The following is an 18963-nucleotide window of genomic DNA, read 5'->3' on the forward strand; positions in this document are numbered from 1 at the left end:
ATAGTAACAAATCAAGGACTTGCTAAATTTCCAGGTGAAAACATAATGCGGATTTTAGTGAATAGGTTCGAATTTCCTAAAATTATTCGTGTTCCTTGATGTGAAATATTTACTCACTTTAGTTGGCTGATCGTCAGTTTTATCGTTGGTGTTGGATACAGTACAATTTACAGCTTCCTGAACAAGCCAGTGTTTTCCAAGTCAATAGATACTCTGGAGCAACTCGTTGAAAGCAGTAAATATCGAAGAAACAAAAATTAGATCGAGTGCCCGAGCAATAAACAAGATTTGGGGATTCCGGTTTAATGCTTTATATGGTATATAGGGTGTAAATTGTTGTATTGTGCATGAGATCGTTTAAACATTTGGAAAATTGTTTGTGGACTCGGTTTGACAAAAATGATGTTGATTCATAATTGTTCAGCAAAAAGTGTCTCAGTTTATTTCATCAATACCAAGTATTGTCTTTAATTTCGTTGGAAAATGGTACGGGATTAATTCCCTTTACATGGTTATTGCTTTTGCACGGTTACAAGTATGTAAAATATCTTACGAATTACTTGTAAGTTATTGTTTTGGCTTGTGTGATTACTCCACTCGCCTTCGGCTCGTTTCGCAAAGCTCACACTTGTCAAAACAATGAACTTACAAGCAAAGGACGTAATATACAATAACATAAACGTTGTGCAATATAACACTGCAAAACTATACCGAATCACCGAAGTTTTATTAATTCCAGACCTTGTCGTTTTCGTGAACAACAAAAACTTTTCAAAAGACTTGATTGCAACTGGCTCAGAAAGTAACATTCGATTAGCAAAACATGTAATTTTCGACAACGATACTCATAGGACCATTCGAATTAAGCGAATTGACCAGCAGGCACTATTCGTGAAGGTCGTGTTGGAAAAGTATATGGGTGAAATAGATAATATGACTGATCCCCAGTATAGATTGCGATTGATGAAATCGTGCATCTATAATCATTACACTGCTCTCGTACTTAAAAAGTACTCGATGTATACTCAACATATTAATGAGAGGATACTCTGGTAAGTATATGAAACATGATGGCTTGTTATTCGGAATTTAAATTCTTCAAAATTATGGAAATTCTTAAATTTGAGAATTTTAGGAATTTCAATTTTTTTTGGAATTTATTTTCAAAATTTTTAAAAATCTTAATTTGATAAATTCTTAAAATTCCTTACAATTTTTGATGATTCCAAAAAATTCGTAAAAATTACTTTCTAAGTCTAATAAGTTCTTAAGATTCTTAAGCATTTCCGAAAAAATTCCGATTAACAAGTCCTCAAAGCCCGGAGCTCTCGTGTCACTCTCGAAGTTGTTTTGTTTTCAGGCTACAGGAGAGTGGCATATTTTCACATTGGATACTATCTCTGCAGGGTGTAGAAAGCCACTACATGAGACCATATTTTGAAGTGTCTGATGCAGTAAAAAGTGAACCAAAACAGTTCTCAATTAAAAATTTGAGCGGAGCATTTTTGTTACTATTGGTAGGATTGTGTGCTGCTTCATTGGCGTATATTGCAGAGAGCAGTTATTTTCATTATAAAAATTCGATCAAATAGGTTAGGATAGTGAAACAAAATTTTTATCTTACATTTAACGCCAATATAGCGTTTAATTATGAGGTAAATTTAGCGAATTTTATCAATTTTTTCTTCAATTCATAAATAAACGTTTTCTCGAGTTAATGGATTTTTAAAAAAAAACTTATTTGCAAAAATATCCCATGCCCGAGTTATTTTTGTCGAGCTCATATGCGAAGTGTATTTTTCTGTGAATTTTTCCACATCCGTATTTTGATTGTAGCTCGACAACGAATTGTTAAGCTTTTTCCGCACACAGTGTTATTCTGCGGAAAGGTAATGTAAATAGCACGAAAACGAATAATACAATAAGCTTGGATGTGACCAGGGAATTAAGTATTTCAAAATTGAATGAACAACCCAATGGGACAAAAACCATTCACAATTCATTGCAACCGAAATTACTTTCTATTACACGGGGAAGCTTTAAGCAGATTTAATCACGAGCTTTTATTTTGTACAGCCCTTACGTACAGCCCGAAACAACTTATTTGATTAAATTTTGTCACTCATACGAAGTGAAATGAAATTGGTTACACATGTCACTGACATTTCTGGATGCTCGTACGATTAATCTGTCACAAGCATATTAACAGTTTTACTATTCAAACTATTACTTCGTTTGATCGAAGATTTTCAGAGATTCGTTTCAGAAATCTTTTACTTCATTTGTTTTGAACATGCTTTTTGCTATATAAGACCGGAATGTCAGAGCTTGTCGTTTATTCTTGCTGTCGTTGTGGATAACAGATGACAGCCGTCTGCAACAGGTTTAAAGTCTTTAATGTTTGCTATAAATAAAATAGCTATGGAAATTCGAAAGAAAATTGATTGACGAAGGTGTGAAGTGAATTAGTAATAGGATGTATAGTAAGTGAAGCTGGAACTTCTGTTATATTGATTAAGATGTTAAAAGTAAAGTAAAATGTCTATGTTCCAAAGACATTCTCTGAAAATCTCCTTTAGGGATGTTCATAATGAAAATTTAAAGTACTGCAATTTCCTTTCTAATGACATCCCACAAGACCTTTTACGTTTCATGTATCTGGAGAAATTTTATCAGAAAAGTGCTGCTTTCGGTTTTTGATCACCTTCCACCAGACATACAAACGTTGAGGACATTTTTGGTAGTGGTTTGGAAATTTGTTGTCATCAAAATTGAATCTTAAATGCCTCGACTCCCTTAGCACTTTCCGGCGTGGCTAAAGTGCCTGCTCGAGCATTATCCCCTAAGTGTTAACGATCAACGTAACACAAAGCACAAATTATTGGAAAAACAAATGAAACAGTTGACAATCAATTCGAGTTCTGATTGTTTTCAATCACTTTAACTCGATCTGAGATAAAAAAAAATATTGGAAAATGAAAATTTATACCTCAACTACCGTTCATTTCTTCAGTATTGACAAAATGAAGTTGAGCTTGACTATTTGTGCAGCGATAACGTTTCTATACCTGAAGCTACCTGTCAATTGTTCGATACAATTACCTGAACACTGGATCTGTGAAGATAAGCCAACGCTGCATTGGCTATGGAATCTAAGAAACAACGACCGTTGTGCCACCATTATCATTCAATCAATATTTGTTCCGAAATGTGTTTTCCAACAAATGATTAACTCGAAGTTCGTACTGAAAACGTATGACTTAGACACGCTCAAGTCGCGGAACATTCTTGCCATTCCACCCACGAATTGTGACAATTTTTTCTTTGTACGGAATTTCGACGACATTATCGAGCTACTTAAACCGACTCACACCAGACGATTCATACCGTTTTCTCAACTATTTATTCTGATCGCCGAAACCAGGAGCATTACATTTGATGCGACGATGCTGAATTACATCTACGAAAGTGGAATTTTCGTATTTTTGGTTGAAAATACATATTTGTCGTCCAATACGTTTCGTTATCTAAGTCTTCAAAATGTTCTGACTGGAGAAACGTTAAACACAACCAACTCTAACCGAAATGATGCCATTCGCTACTTTGGATCTTATAAAAAGCACAAGTTCTTCGACGTGGCGTACAAGGAGAAAGTCTTTCGCGTCAGTCTATTCAAATGTGCTCCGTACATAATTTACTTACCAGATGGCACCTTTGATGGTATTCAATATCGTATGCTTCAAGAAATAGCAAAAACTTGGAAGATTGAACATAGGAAATGCGATTTCTCAAGCACTGTAAGCCAGCCATGGATGGAATTGTTAAAGAATGTTGACGAAGATATCAGCGACTTAGCAATGTGCTCCATATGGATGGAATATCTAGGCCGTAAACATGATATGAGCTCGTACTTTGACTTACAATGCGGAACATTCTTAGTACCAAAACCGAGGGCACTTAATCCTGCTGCGTATCTGTACTTGTCACTTAATTCAAACGATTGGTGTGGTTTCGGTGTGAGTTTGATTACTATGACAATATGCTTCACAATGTTCACGAAAATAGGCCGAAGGCTGAATGATTCATGGAAAGACTACGTGTACAATGACTTAACTCGATCATTGATTGACGCGCTCAATATAGTAACAAATCATGGACTTGCTAAATTTCCAGGTGAAAACATAATGCGGATTTTAGTGAATAGGTTCGAATTTCCTTACATTTTTCGTGTTACTTTATGTGGAATATTTCCTTACTTTAGTTGGCTGATCGTCAGTTTTATCATTGGTGTTGGATATAGTACAGGATTTACCAGCTTCCTGAACCGGCCAGTGTTTTCCGAGTCAATAGATACTCTGGAGCAACTCGTTGAAAGCAGTAAATATAATTTTAACTTCGTCTATCTCCCGACTCATTCATAAAGATCTCCCACACGAAGAGGGGATCACAAGGGGTCACAATTCACAATGTGCACACTTTTCGTAAATACGGGAAATCTCGGGCTGTACGCACAGTCACTAGGAATCCTGTTTAATTTTAGAGATATTAGCGACAGAAATGTTTTACGAAGAAAATCTTTTAAGAATTCAACGCGCTAATAGTAAAGATCTGTGTACATTGTCGGCAATGGTAATGAAGTGAACAAACATATTTATCTGTTTATATTGTCAATAGTACCGTATATCCAATTTTGTTGAAGTAAATGTATACCGAAAGACCATCATCCCCATAAAATGAATTAGTATGTTGTCCGAGTGTTTCACCGGTGTAGTTGCTGTTACTGTTGTTATAACGTTATTGTAACCGGTGTCGGATTAGAATAGCTGAATTGCCGATTCTTTATATAAGGCTTCCAGCAATTCAAGACGCTTGGACTCGCCTAAGATTTCAAATTCCAATATCTCGCCTATATTAAGTCCTTTGTACGGTGGAGTGTCCACAGGTTTCCAATTGAACGAATTAAAGTCCAAATTTAAAACATTCGAATTAGGATCACCGGTTGTCGCAAACGAAGTAATTAAATTTACCTAGGAAGAGTTACGATCAGAATTGCTTTCTATTCGCATTAAAGTTGCTTATCTCAAATTTACAAATCTGATGATGCTGAGAAATTCGATGGAGTCGCGACTGGGAACATCACCCTGAATATTCTTCCACAGATAACTTAGTTCGTCAGCATGAACAACGCCTTTACTACCTAAACCGAACCATCGGTTGCGATAATGGTTTTGAGTCGGCGAATCAACAGCGAAACGATAGAAGAACGTACGCCCTTTTCCACTGCTATTCTGTCGCGAATGGACAAAACGTTGCATGGCCATCCAACGGAATTGGTCCCCGTTGAACTGAAAGTCATGTTTCAATAGACATTTTACTTTTTTTGTAGGTGCCAAAATTTACCGTTTTGTATGCCTCGTATTCGGTTGGGAAGAGTTTAAGATAAAAATCTTTCAAGCGAGTCGCATACTCTTTTAAAGTTTTATCGTTCACTTTAAGTTTTAAGTCCGATGGAATGATTGATTCGTAGTTTGGGTCACTTTCAAATTTCGATTCAGTACAATATCCTTCGTCAGCCGTACCACCCAACATTAAATCTATATCATTACTCCAAGCACTTTTCAACAAGTTCATTGGTTCATGCAACATAAAAGCAGTACTAGTTTCATAGGGTTCTATGCATGGACCAAATGTATATGGAACGTATTCGCAGGGACCATTTAAGTTAAATTGTGCTTCAGCCATAGCAATAGCATCAGCTTTCTCTAAGTATTCCAACACATCACTCTCGCTATGTCCATCGAATCCAAGGTGTCTAGCCAATTTAAGAGCGTAATCATTATCCAACATACAGCTTTCCGGTGCAACAGGAGATCCTGACATCACCAATGCCCGGTTAAATAATCCACGTGAACTCTCTGCTAAACAATGAAGGCTAACGCATGTTGCCCCCGAACTGTGCCCGAACAGGGTACAATTATTCGGATCGCCGCCGAAATTACTGATATTATCCTTGACGAATTTCATAGCTAGTTGCTGATCCTTCAGGCCAGCATTGCCGGGTATATTAAGGGATTTGTCTTGCAAAGTTAAAAAACCAAGTGGACCAAGACGATAGTTAATTGTTACCAGAACTACATCCGACATCAAAATGTAATCAGGACTGTAAGAATTCAGCGTACTTGAACCTGTACAATGTCCCCCTCCATGAATATACACCATAACCGGACAAGGTTTCTTTGGATTTAAGTTTTTTGTGAATATGTTCAAGTATAAACAGTCATCCGATCCAACAAACTGCTTGATGACATTATTTTTGCCAGCACACGCTGACTTCTCTTCGTTCCCATCAAGAATATTCTCACCCCATGGAGACGGTGGCAGCGGTGACTGAAGTGAAACAAATCAAAATATCACTTTTGTACCACAACAGGCCGGTGGTATGGATCAAACCTTGAACCGTAGATTACCAACAGGTGGTGTAGCGTATGGAATGCCCAAAAATCGAATGTATGGGATGTCTACAAGAGACATCTGTGAGAAGCCTCTGACCTTCCCATATTCCGTTTTTACGATATAGTTGTTATCCATCACGCCGAAATACTGACTGTAATCGAGATATTGTTAAGCTCTTGGGTCTGCCGCGATAAGATTAAATGTATAGTCAGTGTTTTGATACGGTGTCCAAATAAAGCGAAAAATAATTATTGAATTTTGATATAAAGCAACGCACTGCGTTGTATACAGCCAATTATAATGTCAACGTTCGTAAAATTGATTTTTGATGTTCTTGTGTTTGTTTATCAAGCTGGTCAATTTAGACATTACCTGCACAAGTGATTGAAAAAGATACATACAGCAAACATCAGTGAAATTTGGACATGGAATTGCATCATCTGTTTTTCATCTGGTTCATGACTCATAAAAACAAAACTGTCTTTGTATGGTTTCACCACTACCACGGTCGTTCGTGTAACTATATATCCGTATAAAGACGTGTAATCACTCTTGTTTGTAAGAATGAACCGCCTGAAAAACAGCTGACGCATATTCATATCTAATTTTCATTGACTTCCACTGTAAGACTATATTCTAAATATCGTACAATAGTCGATGAGACCGAACGAATTTTTGTTGATTACATTCCAGATCTTACCGTTTTTGCAAAACACAAACACTTTGCACCGGGTTTGATTGCATCGGGTTCAGAAATTAACATTCAATTGGCAAAACATGTCATTTTTGACAACGACACTGATAAGACCATTCGAGTTAAGCGCATCGACAAGCAAGCAGTATTCGTAAAGGTTGTATTGGGAAAGTACTTGGGTGAAATAACTAATTGGACCGATCCGAAGTACAGATTGCGATTAATGAAGTCGTGCATTTTCAATCATTACACAATTGTTGTACTTAAAAAGTACTCGATGTATACACAACACGTAAATGAAAGGATACGATGGTACGGAATCATAAAATTAAACTATCATCTCACATTCTCTATAGTTTAAATATTTCTTCAGGCTAAAGGAGAGCGGTATAATTTCACATTGGATGTTATCTTTGGAAGGCATCAACAACACCACGTACTCACGACCATATTTCAGATTCTCTGATACACTAAGGCACGAACCGAAGAGGCTATCAACTGAAAATTTGGGTGGGGCGTTTATGTTGCTATTTGTAGGATTGGGTGTTGCTCTGATGATGCATATTTCAGAGAGAATTTATTTTTATCTAAAGAAATGTAGCACTTAGACCTAGAAGCAATAAATTAAAGCTCGGAATAGGTCGACCGCGGTCAAACAGCTCGTAGAACGCGAAACTACTGCGCTTATGTAGTGAAAAAAGGAATCTCGCACCGAACGACATTCCTAGTCTAGGTCAATTTCGTACATACAGCTATCAAAAATTAGTTAATATCACATTTTTGTTTTATGTAGGATCTGATATTTCTAGTCCCACAGACTCTGACAGCTGTTATATTGAATGAAATATTTGAATTTTTTCCCAGTCGAAATTTTTGTCGCACACATGTAACGACCAGTTTACTGGGATACAAACCAAAAAACCATTCAATATCAAGACTGTCAAGTCTGTGGATCTAGAAATTATGTAGAATCTGTTGAAAACGAAAATGTGATATAAAGTAAATTTTTTTGAGTGTATTTCAAAAATTACGAAGATTTACAGAATCTCGCTCGGCGCGATACCCCGATTCAAATAAACCTGGACATGTGTGACCTGATCATTCAGGCTTCAGGTAATTCAGGTCATGTCGAAATTGATTGAATCACGTCAGGACAAAACAGGTTCAGGTAAACCTGGTCTGTTCCGAGCTTCACTATGAATCCACGAATTTGAGACAACCCTTCACAGACGTAAAACAAATCACTGAATAGTTATCGAATGTCAATCTACTTGATTTTGTGCAAACTATTTTTAAAAAAATCTTTTACTTCACAAGTTCTCACATATTTTTCGTTATTTATTTATTTATTGCAATTTAATCCAACGGGCTATAGTCCCAACTGAACATATATAAAAATTATTAAAAAAAAGAAATACATACAAAAATCTATCTTCTCTTACACAACATAAAAACGGTCAAGGACCTGAGACCCAAAGCAAATTCAATATAAGATTTAAAATATCACATCCAGTTCATATTTCACCAGCAGTCCTTCAAATTCGTTTTAAACTTTGTACGCGGCTCATAAAGGTGTTGTATCGAATTGAACACTCTACACATGTTGTTCACCGGTTCGTAGTTCTCATACAACGTCCTGTGTTTTGCTAATCGAAAAATCCTATTGTTCCGTAGCACCATCCGTTGTTCGTTGAGCATTAGTAATGAGCGCAATTGCGGAGCCTCTATCTTTTTCGTCAACAAGTCAAAGGCGAAAAGTGCAGATGCTTTCAGTCGTCGTAAGAACGAGAGATTCCAGATCGATCAGCTTTTGCATCTCGAACAGTGCGATGGTAAATTCGACCGCCTGTTCCAACCAAGTTTTCTTAGTGCAAACAATAGAAACTGTTTTTGAACAGATTCAATCCTCTTGTTGTGGACGTCGTAGTTCGGATTCCAAACAACACTTTCGTACTCCAGAATAGACCGACAGACGTCCCACATGTACGATTTGTCCGACTTTTTCAACATTTGTCCGACTTTGTACGATTTGTCCGACTTGTCCGACTTTTTCATTAAAAATTGTCCAACTTTGTCCGACTTCTCTTCAAAAATAAAAATTTATGAGACTTTTTCTTCAAGATAAAATTTGTTAGTAACATTAAATGCTTCTGATGCAAATTCGAAAAAATTCGCTCGCTCCGCTCGCATTTAGTTGTTTACACATTTTCACATTGACAAATATGTCATTGCATTGTACATGTAACTATAAAATTAAGGCAATAAATATATTACTGTATTGACTTGTTATGTTGACTACATAGAGAGGGATTCTTTTAAAAGCAGCCTACCGAAATCGGACGCATTTTCCAGTGGACTCTTTTATATGTGCCTAGAAAGGTTTTCGACCCTAGAAGCCAAAACCACGTTCAAAAAAATTCTTCGAAGCTTGTGTGGCTGGTGAAAGGTGATCAAAAATCGAAAACTTACACTTTTCTTACAAAATTTCTCCAGTTACACGAGCCGTACGGGGTCGTGTGGGGTGTCATTAGAAAGGTAATCACACGTACTATTGAGCCGAATAGGGACTTATTGGTTTTAAAATTCATCCACTGAAATATGGGCAGGTTACGTTTTCAACCGAAGACTTACACTGTTCTTACAGAAAATTCTCCATTTACACGAACCGTACAGTGTCGTGTGGGGTGTCATTAGAAAGGTAATTGTATGTGCTTTTGGGCCAAATAGGGTCCTTATGTGGTTTGGATGCATGTACGATGAAATAGAAGTTGAAATGTTTAAGTGTCCATATTTCATCGTAGATGCATCCAAACCACATAAACCCTGTACTGCTCGTGCAACTGGAGAAATTTTTGTAAGAAAAGTGCAAGTTTTCGATTTTTGATCACCTTTCACCAGCCACTAGAGGTGGGCGCCGGCTTCCAGGTAAAATAAAGTTTTGTACCACCGGTCGATTACAAGGTTTGTGTTAGCAAATTTCTGGTGCATGATTTTGAATCTTTTTGAACCTTTTTGTTTTTGTTCATACGCTCGAATGATCGAATTATGGGATTTTTCATGAATTTCTAATGTCTTCCTTTTCCATGGTGAGCATGGTAAATTTCTCCAGCGATTTACCTACCAACATCTCAATAGTGTAAGTTCGCAACTGTCTTGTTAAGGAGCTAGAGTAGAACAACTGACGAGTGTTAGATGAATCTAACCGTGGCCGCTACTCTAACCGTCTCTGGGCCGAAACAGACCGTTTTTCGTAGTTTAAACTACTAGCCATGGGTAAGGGAAGAACGTAGAAAGTTCTGTTTATGTGGATCCATCTGACTCTTGAATTTTTCTCAGTCTTGGATTTGTTTCAGTCTCAGTCTTGAATTTGTTTCAGTCTTATTCTAACTTCTAAACCATTGGATGGATACACTCAATCGTTCTTGACAGATTTTTCATTTTCTCATTTCCGCGTTTTTAAAATGAAAGTAATGAGAATTTATGGAGAAAGAATAAAGGACTTGCGCAATTGTAACGTTAAAAAGCACTTCGCATATGTCAGAGTCACGGATGTTTGCAAAATTTATGCAATCAACCTTAATATGGTGAATCTGTTCATGATGTGTCTGAAATATTCTTATTTATGAGTTTTCAACGTTTCTGAATCATTTACTTTTCATGTTTCTTTCCGTGTCCTGCGCCGAGTTTATGAATTCAGACCAATTTTGTGTTTTCTCGTCATCGATATGGTTTTTGTGTTTTTCTCTAGCAATCTACAACACACTCATTGATTCGCATAGTCTAAGAGTAATTATGCCTAGAGAGGAAATTCGTACGACGAAATGTGGTCCCGACATTAGTTTGTAAAAGATACACATTTCGTATAACTTTACACCAACACATGTATGCTTTGACACTTTTGATAGTATAATTTGCCCACTTAATTAAGTGGGCAAACACATACCAATAAAAATTTCGCATTCTATGTTGGGACCACATATTTTACGTAATTTTGTTTGAGATTTCCTCTCTAGGTATAATTACTCTTAGCGCATAGTGATGTAAGATAAAACAAAGCCTTCGTTAGTTTGCCATTTCGGACGATTGTCCTTCATTCGTTCTAGTCTTGCGAACTATTTACTCGACACGCATGACTACAACTACAGACTGTCTCAATGGCACAACCGACATATGATGAAACAGTCTTTTTGCCATGGACAGACGTGTAACAAAGATGATTGCAGACTGCTCGTTTGGCAAAACAGTAGTCTGTCTCAAATTTCTTCACTAAGAGTCCTCCCCTTTAACAATATTCTCCTTTACGGAGTAAATAAGGCTTGGAAACGAGTACTCTCCTTATCACTAGGTTGAAATCTATGACTTGGCTCGCCACCTTCTACTAATAGAATACAGGCTCAACGAGAGTGAAGCTAAAGTAAAGCTATAATTTACAGTATCTTATAAAGAAAACAAATGTAAAATTTTAGAACGAATTTTTTCTAGAATTTTTTTTCCCTTAAGCGCCGTTTTTTGCGCCGAGTTCGCCGCCGCCGCCGATAAATATTTTGACGTACGCCGCCGCCGAATTTTGGAAAGTCGGCTCAGCCGATTACAGCCGCCGCCGATAGTTAAAAAAATATACAGCTGCCGCCGAAAAATATAGACCGGCGCCCACCTCTACCAGCCACACAAACTTCGAAGAATTTTTTCGAAAGAGGTTTTTGCTTCTAGGATCGAATACCTTTCTAGGCATATATAAAAGAGTCCACTGGAAAATGCGTCCGATTTCGGTAGGCTGTTTTTCAAAAGAATCCCTCAGAGGTACCATGGAGGTTGACTCACATATTTACAATTTTGTATACGTTAACTTACAATCAACAGACAATCGAATTTATAAGTTATTTATATTCCTTTTGACTTATAACATCTAAGTTGTAAGTTGTAGGACGACAGGGAGGTTGTTGAACCATGATTGAGTGATAAGACTTCAGGAAGTGACATGCATCTAAATGTCCATAAAGTTCAGACAGAAAAAACAGAAGCAAACTCGCTAGAGGTGTTTTTTTTATCTTTTAGATGAACTTCATTCCTGACGCCTCTAAATTCAATTTATAAGTATGATTTATCCAAAGTATATAAACATACTGAAGGTACTTAATGCAAATCCACAAAAACTCACGGAACCCTACTTTCGCGTGAATATAATTTTTACAATGTTGGCCCCAGGCTGCATCTTTATACTCAACACAAAAACTCCAAACGTCACGCAAGCAACAGAACGTGTCTTATATCTTATATTCACCCGAAAGTAGGGTTCCGTAAAATTTGTGATCCGCTGAGCATTTGCATTACCTTCAGTCAAATCACCTAGCAGGGTAATAGAAAAAAATAAAGTAGTTAATATTTCCATACCTTTTTTTCATAATGTCATTGCAAAATTACCATTAAGGCTGCTAATGGTATTATTGGTATCAAGCTACTATATTTGACGTGTAAAAACCTCTATTACTCTGCTGGGTGCTTTGCTTCAGTATGTTTATATATTTTGCGATTTATCGACGAGGAATTGTCCGATTTTGTGCTTTATTGAAAAAATACAGTTACTTTTCCTTAGAAAAGGTCCGACTTAGTCCGACTTTTTAGCGAAAATATGTCCGATTTTGTCCGACTTTTTCAAGAAAAATGTCCGACTTGTTTTAAGTTGGACACCCCGAAAATCAGTGGGACGTCTGGACCGAACATAGCAGCAGTAAACACTTTTGAGGGCATACACATCGTTCATTTCCCAACAATTCCTTTTAATAAATCCCAAGATTGAATAAGCTCTCGCCGTGATGTAGTCGATGTGATCGTTGAATGATACTTTTGTGTCGAATATCACGCCTAAATCCTTCATTTTCAATTTCCGCTCAAGCATATTATCATCAACTAAGTAATCCATCAAGATTGGTGACTTATTCCTGTGGTAGGTTACATTGAAGCATTTCTTGACATTTAAGTATATCCGATTGATCTTGCACCAGTGAACAAGTCGATTCAAGTCCATTTAAAGTCGTGACGCATCGAGTCTGTTACACACTTTCATGAAAATCTTCAAGTCGTCCGCAAAAATGAGGCATCGACTGAATTTGAACACTTTGACCACGTCGTTTATGAAAAGCGAGAACAGCAGAGGGCCGAGGTGGCTTCCCTGTGGAACTCCCCAGCTTACATGTATTCGTCTGGAGAAACATCCTCGTATTTTCACTCGTTGCGTTCGACCTGTCAGATATGATGATAGCCAGTTCAACAATGATGAATGGATTCCTATCTTGGAGAGCTTTGTAATCAACACTTCATGCTGCATACGGTCAAAAGCCTTTTACTGAAGTCAGTGTAAATACAGTCCACCTGGAAACCGGATTCCGAGACGTTCCGAGCATAATTGGCAAATATCATCAGGTTAGAACTGGTCAATCTGCCGCTTATAAAGACATAAAGAGGTATTTTGCTCTATTTTTGCACTTGTTCTCGACATCAGATGATGAACAGAGTATCTATCAGAATTTTGACCTTCTGAAAGGACAATCCTGCGTTTTTGAGTGATGATGTTTTTCTTTCAGCCAGTCGAGATTCATCTCACATACCCAAAGCAAAAATCTAGCTGCTAGTTCCTCAAATACAGTAAATTACGTCCTTATTTGATTGCAAATCCCTCGCCTTCGGCTCAAGCTTCAATTGCCACACTTGTCAAAATAAAATGTTCCGAACAACAACGTAAGTTAATTTACTCACTAAGTCCCCGGTAAATGAGTTTTGACGTTCACGTCAATGATGTAATGACTCATTTCCCAGGGGCTTAGTGAGTAAAATAAATTTACGTTTACCCCCCCCCCCTCTCCCCCCCAAAAGTAACCGAACGATAGGTTCAATGTGATGACCTCTGTTACACATTAAAGTCTATGCAAAACATAATAAAATCGACATAGAAAGACTAAACTTGTATACATAAAAATGCTCTAAATTACGATATTTATGAAAGAAATGCCCATATATATACCAGACAAGACAAATATATAAATAAGCTGGTTTAAGTGTGACAAAAAAGAACTGGAAGAGAATATATACGTGAAAGCGTGGGATATGTACATTTGTATCATTTGAAACTTTTTTTTATAGGAACAAAAATGGCTATAATTGAAATTTATTTTATAGCATCAACTATACAACATAAAACTGAAATGATTTTGAATATTTGGTCGTAAAATTTTGAAAAGGAACCACAACTTAATTCAATTATAAATCAAAGGTGGAAAGAAAAATATAAAAATAAATCTAAAAGACTTTCAGGGAAAAAGAGAACTTTATATTTATTACAAATTTGTAATTCTACGATGTTAATGCCGACATTATTGGATATGTTATGGATATATACAGTAAAACCGAAATGTTTGTCTGGATCTGATCGAAAATATATATGAATTGTGGTTAAGTACGTCTGTCCGTTCAACTTCATATAACATTTGATTACAAGATATCTGAGTCTTCACTTTATTAGTACCGAATCGGTCTAATGCTGTAGAACGGTAGATTAAAAAAAAATATTTTCGTATCAATTACAACTTTTCGAAACGCGCAACAATTAATTCATTTCATATCATAGCTCAATACAATATTCAATAGGTCTAAAAAAATATTCAAATACAAAATTGTTTAACCATTTACTATGTATAAAATTAAATAAATGAAGAAAAAAGAGTAAAGTATTCGTCTCATGTCCAAATCAAACTTTTTTTTATATAAAATAATACCTCCGAAGAATAAATTATGCATAAGAATTTTAAATAGTTACAAACAGCCAAAAATATAGCCAATGAAAGAATACGTGACGATTTTATATAAAATATATAAAATGGTATGTCTCAATCGAAACATCAATAATAATAGAAGGAGTGAATATAAATATCTGTTAACAAAACTGACGACAGGTAGCAAATTGATAAAATGGCTGGATGGCTGAACGTATTGTGACTTAATCAATCTACCGTTTTACTCGCACGAGAATTATCTGAAGGAAGATCGCAGTACTGTTTGAGAAATATAAGAATTCACATACATTACCATTTAGCAATGTTAAGAATGTTTACGTATGTGTATACTAACGTGGACATCGAATGTGGATTGAGAAAGGGAATTGGATTATAATCGTTGAAAATTACACGGGATGGTTCAGTGCGGTTACGTACTAGCCTTTCAAAATAATCCAGTTTTGATTCCCGTGTCAGACAATTCTACATTGACTTTTTCTAGCGATTATATCGCATTGGTAACGTCCTGAAGTTCACTCAAGTTTCATAATTTGCGTAATAGCAGTCTGTACTCACTGAATGACTCGTATGACGTAACCCAAATACGATGAACTTGTGCACGTTATGTGTAGTCTACATTTAGGCGAGATAAACACCTAACTCTCCTCAGAGGAATATGTATGATTTGAGGTGGAAATAACGTAAAGCCTAGCCAGTGGTCCAGACTACGCTTGTTATTGGCCGTAAAAGGCTTTTAGTGAAGTCTATAAACAAATCAATTAAATAATAAAATCCGAGATGTCTCCTTCACAGGAAGTAGATGTATTCACAAATTTAAACATACACGAATAATCACTTCCGTATCCGAAGGGTATTAACATTTATCCATTTAGTCTGCAATCTACACATCGTCAATATTTTCTCTTGGTCTTATAGAACCTGGCAAATGTTGTACGTCACCCAATTTTTGCCCCTGTTACGAAAATCAGCTACCTACAGTTTGTCAGACAGATTATGGTACGCGGCTTACACCAAGGTTTTATGTGAGGAGATTCAATAGCTGAGGTCAGTTCAAAATGGTGAAATAATGGCGGTCTGCGTAACCTACTCATATACAACTTTGGATAACACACCACTTACCATTTTGGTGAGTTTCTTTATATGTCAAGGTGTCAATTTTGCATTGATGCGATCGATAATTTTGCTGTGTTTTCCATTATAATCCGATATTGACCACAGGCTTAACAATGGAAAACGGAGCATAATTGTCGAATCCGTCAACGCAAAACTACTCATGTGTTTTCGGCCTGATAAAACGGCGATCTGCGTGACCGCCCCAAAGTGACCTTGAACCAAAGCAGTCACATTAAAAACGGATTATAGTAATTTTTTAGGGATAACTAAAGCGATGAGCTTCATCAAAATATATGTTAAAGCTAGTGAAGTAATAGATTATATGTATTCTACAGCGATGGGCGTGTAGCGCACACAGAAACAAGTGAAAGCACCACATTTGCATAAAGATTTACAAAAGGCAGAGAAAACGATTTATACATGATTTATACATCACAAGTATAATGCTCATAAAATGCAATGTAATAAATATTGAACCAACAACAGAAGCTGAAACCATAATCATTTGTTGTCTCTAAAATACAATGTAACTATCAAAACGAATATTATTTTATATGGAGATAGCACATTACCATCGCCTATATTTTCATATAAAAGATGGGATTGAACGAAATCATGTGTATATAAGACGCACGCGTAACAATATTATAAGTGAAAAGTAAATATTAATATTGTCATGTGTTGTGTGTTAATGTATATATAGACGGCTATACATCCCCAGGTATACAATATTATTCACAGGATTAGCTGCACCCAAATTAAGAACTATAATCGCTCAAGTAGATTCAATGCATAAATTACGGTTGCTATTATTAATGGAAGAAAAATAATCAGAAAACTACACCGTGCAGTATACGTTTTGTTCAATTATCGTTTCTTGCAGAGTGTGGTAGATAGATAGGTGTCAGGTTAATTGTATTCAAAACGCGTAACAAAAATAACAAAATTGGTGTTGTGTTTGATGGTTCATTGCTTATAAATCAATTTTAATTGAAATGTGTAACATTTAAATGTTAATTATGTATATTGGAAATTGTTTAGCATCGAAAATGGTTGTTCCGTGGTCATGTAATTTAATATACAAAGGAAGTGTTTTATGTTCAATTGAATTAATCTCTGCGGCAGGGCCTACTTTTAGGAAGTAATCTCCCAGAAATTCTATAAAGTTCCTAAAAATTCGTAAAAATTCCTAAATTTGATCATTCTAAAATTTAGGCATTTTTTAAGAATTTTATGGAATTAAATTCCTAAAAATAGGCCCAGTGGGACAGATTTTCATTGCTAAAGTGAATTGAATTTTCTGTGCTGAAAATATCTTATGGATTTTGGAAACGCTGAACAGTCGTACATTTCTGTAAATAATGATCAATTCATTGAAATGGCATCTTGACCTAAATAGTATATGATTTCTGTGTGCAGTTAGTAGCAATGAATTCCATATATTTACAATCTTCTACAATCTGCTGACAAATAAAGATTTATTTTTTTTATTTTAAGTGCGTGTTGCCATTGTTACTGTTGGATCCTTAATAACATTAAGAAATATAGTGTTGAAACTCACCTTTATCTTGTTATCGAGTGATTTGCGTTCATTTATTTGGCTAAATTTCTAGCTTTTGTGATGAATTGTCTCTTGAAGGGTAAATAATGACAATATTTCAACTGACGTAATTGTACCTACCTTATGTACAAATATTGTAAAAAAAAAGTTTTAAAAAAAATTCGAACGCAATGTGCAAGTGCATTTCATTAATCTAAGCTTTGACTTCCTGTTTAGAACATTTATATGTAGAGTCGTTACCGCGGTAAAACTAAAAAGAAATATTGTACCTCCAAAGAGAACTAACGTCAAAGAGCAAAGTGCGATGTGTAAATGATAAATGGGAGAGTACACGTATGATTTTGTATATGAGATGTTTTGTGTATAATATGATGTGTGTGCGTTGCCATGATCCATCTCAAAGTTATTTATTTTCGTTTGAGAACATCGGAGATTTGGTTATTTATTTTTATTTAAAGAATCATTTTTTTATGAGCGGAAGAAAAGATTTTCGGATTAAACGTTTTTTTTTTGAAGATTTTTCAAAAAGTGATACTTGCTCGTCCACATTTTAAAACGGTAAAATAACATAAATACCCATACCGTTACTAGATGCAATATGGTTCAAAAATTCAAACCGATAATCATCAATAAGTCGAAAATGGTAGCATAACAGTTCAAACGCTCAACGATTGGTAGAGCGATCAAATTCAACGTGTGTGCCTGAACCAAATTTAATCAAAATCCCCTGGGTCAGGTGTCTTACGATTTTGAAAATTATATTTTCTGGCCGACGGTATACTGGAATGCAAGCCTATTTCTTCCTTTCTTTTTTAAGGCCAGGTTATGCGTCTTGACATATGTGCGATATATCAGACGCATAACCTGGCCTTAAGAGAAAGTACTCGGACTTCATTGCAGTGGTTTTTTTTAGTTCAGAACATATTTGAAATTTTTTAGAATTTTAAAAGTCATCGATGTTCCCAGTCAATAAATTGTTCAAAATATCATAGACTGGAAAGCACTTAAATGACTGGGAGCATCGATGACTTTCAAAACTCTGATAAATCTAAAATTGTGCTTTCTGAAGATGAACACACTGATAATTGCTAATCACACAAAAATTGAAAATTAGAAAATTTACTACCGGCGTGGTAAATTAGTGAAATAAACTTTTGAAAATGGACCACGACTACGGAAGAACCTTCGAACTTTTCTTATTCGGTTTAGTTTAGTCGTGCTGCTTTGATGTATCACTTCATAGACCTGTAACAGACTAAGGTACAAATAATAGTTCGTGAGATGAGACCAAAAATGAGGACAATTCGTTTGGAACGGTTGATTTGAGGTTATTTCGTATGTCATCCAAAACAGAT

The 18963-nt window shown here is 35.9% G+C and overlaps 1 protein-coding gene and 1 long non-coding RNA gene across 2 annotated transcripts; one reads left to right on the plus strand and one right to left on the minus strand.

The window, feature by feature from the left end:
• Positions 1-4649: 4649 nt before the first annotated feature.
• LOC119070567 (esterase B1-like) lies at positions 4650-6722 on the minus strand. The gene is made up of 4 exons (XM_037174973.1): positions 6451-6722; positions 5401-6387; positions 5091-5345; positions 4650-5027 (listed from the first exon to the last, which is right to left on the minus strand). Exons 1-4 carry the CDS (start codon positions 6586-6588, stop codon positions 4815-4817), a joined length of 1593 nt encoding a protein of 530 aa, XP_037030868.1. The 5' UTR covers positions 6589-6722; the 3' UTR covers positions 4650-4814.
• A 423-nt stretch (positions 6723-7145) lies between these two features.
• Positions 7146-7647, plus strand: LOC119070568. The gene is made up of 2 exons (XR_005086534.1): positions 7146-7459; positions 7521-7647. It is a non-coding gene; the product is annotated as an uncharacterized LOC119070568 (long non-coding RNA).
• Positions 7648-18963: the final 11316 nt, after the last annotated feature.

This window comes from Bradysia coprophila (assembly GCF_014529535.1).
Source record: "Bradysia coprophila strain Holo2 chromosome X unlocalized genomic scaffold, BU_Bcop_v1 contig_98, whole genome shotgun sequence".
Classification (NCBI taxonomy): domain Eukaryota; kingdom Metazoa; phylum Arthropoda; class Insecta; order Diptera; family Sciaridae; genus Bradysia; species Bradysia coprophila.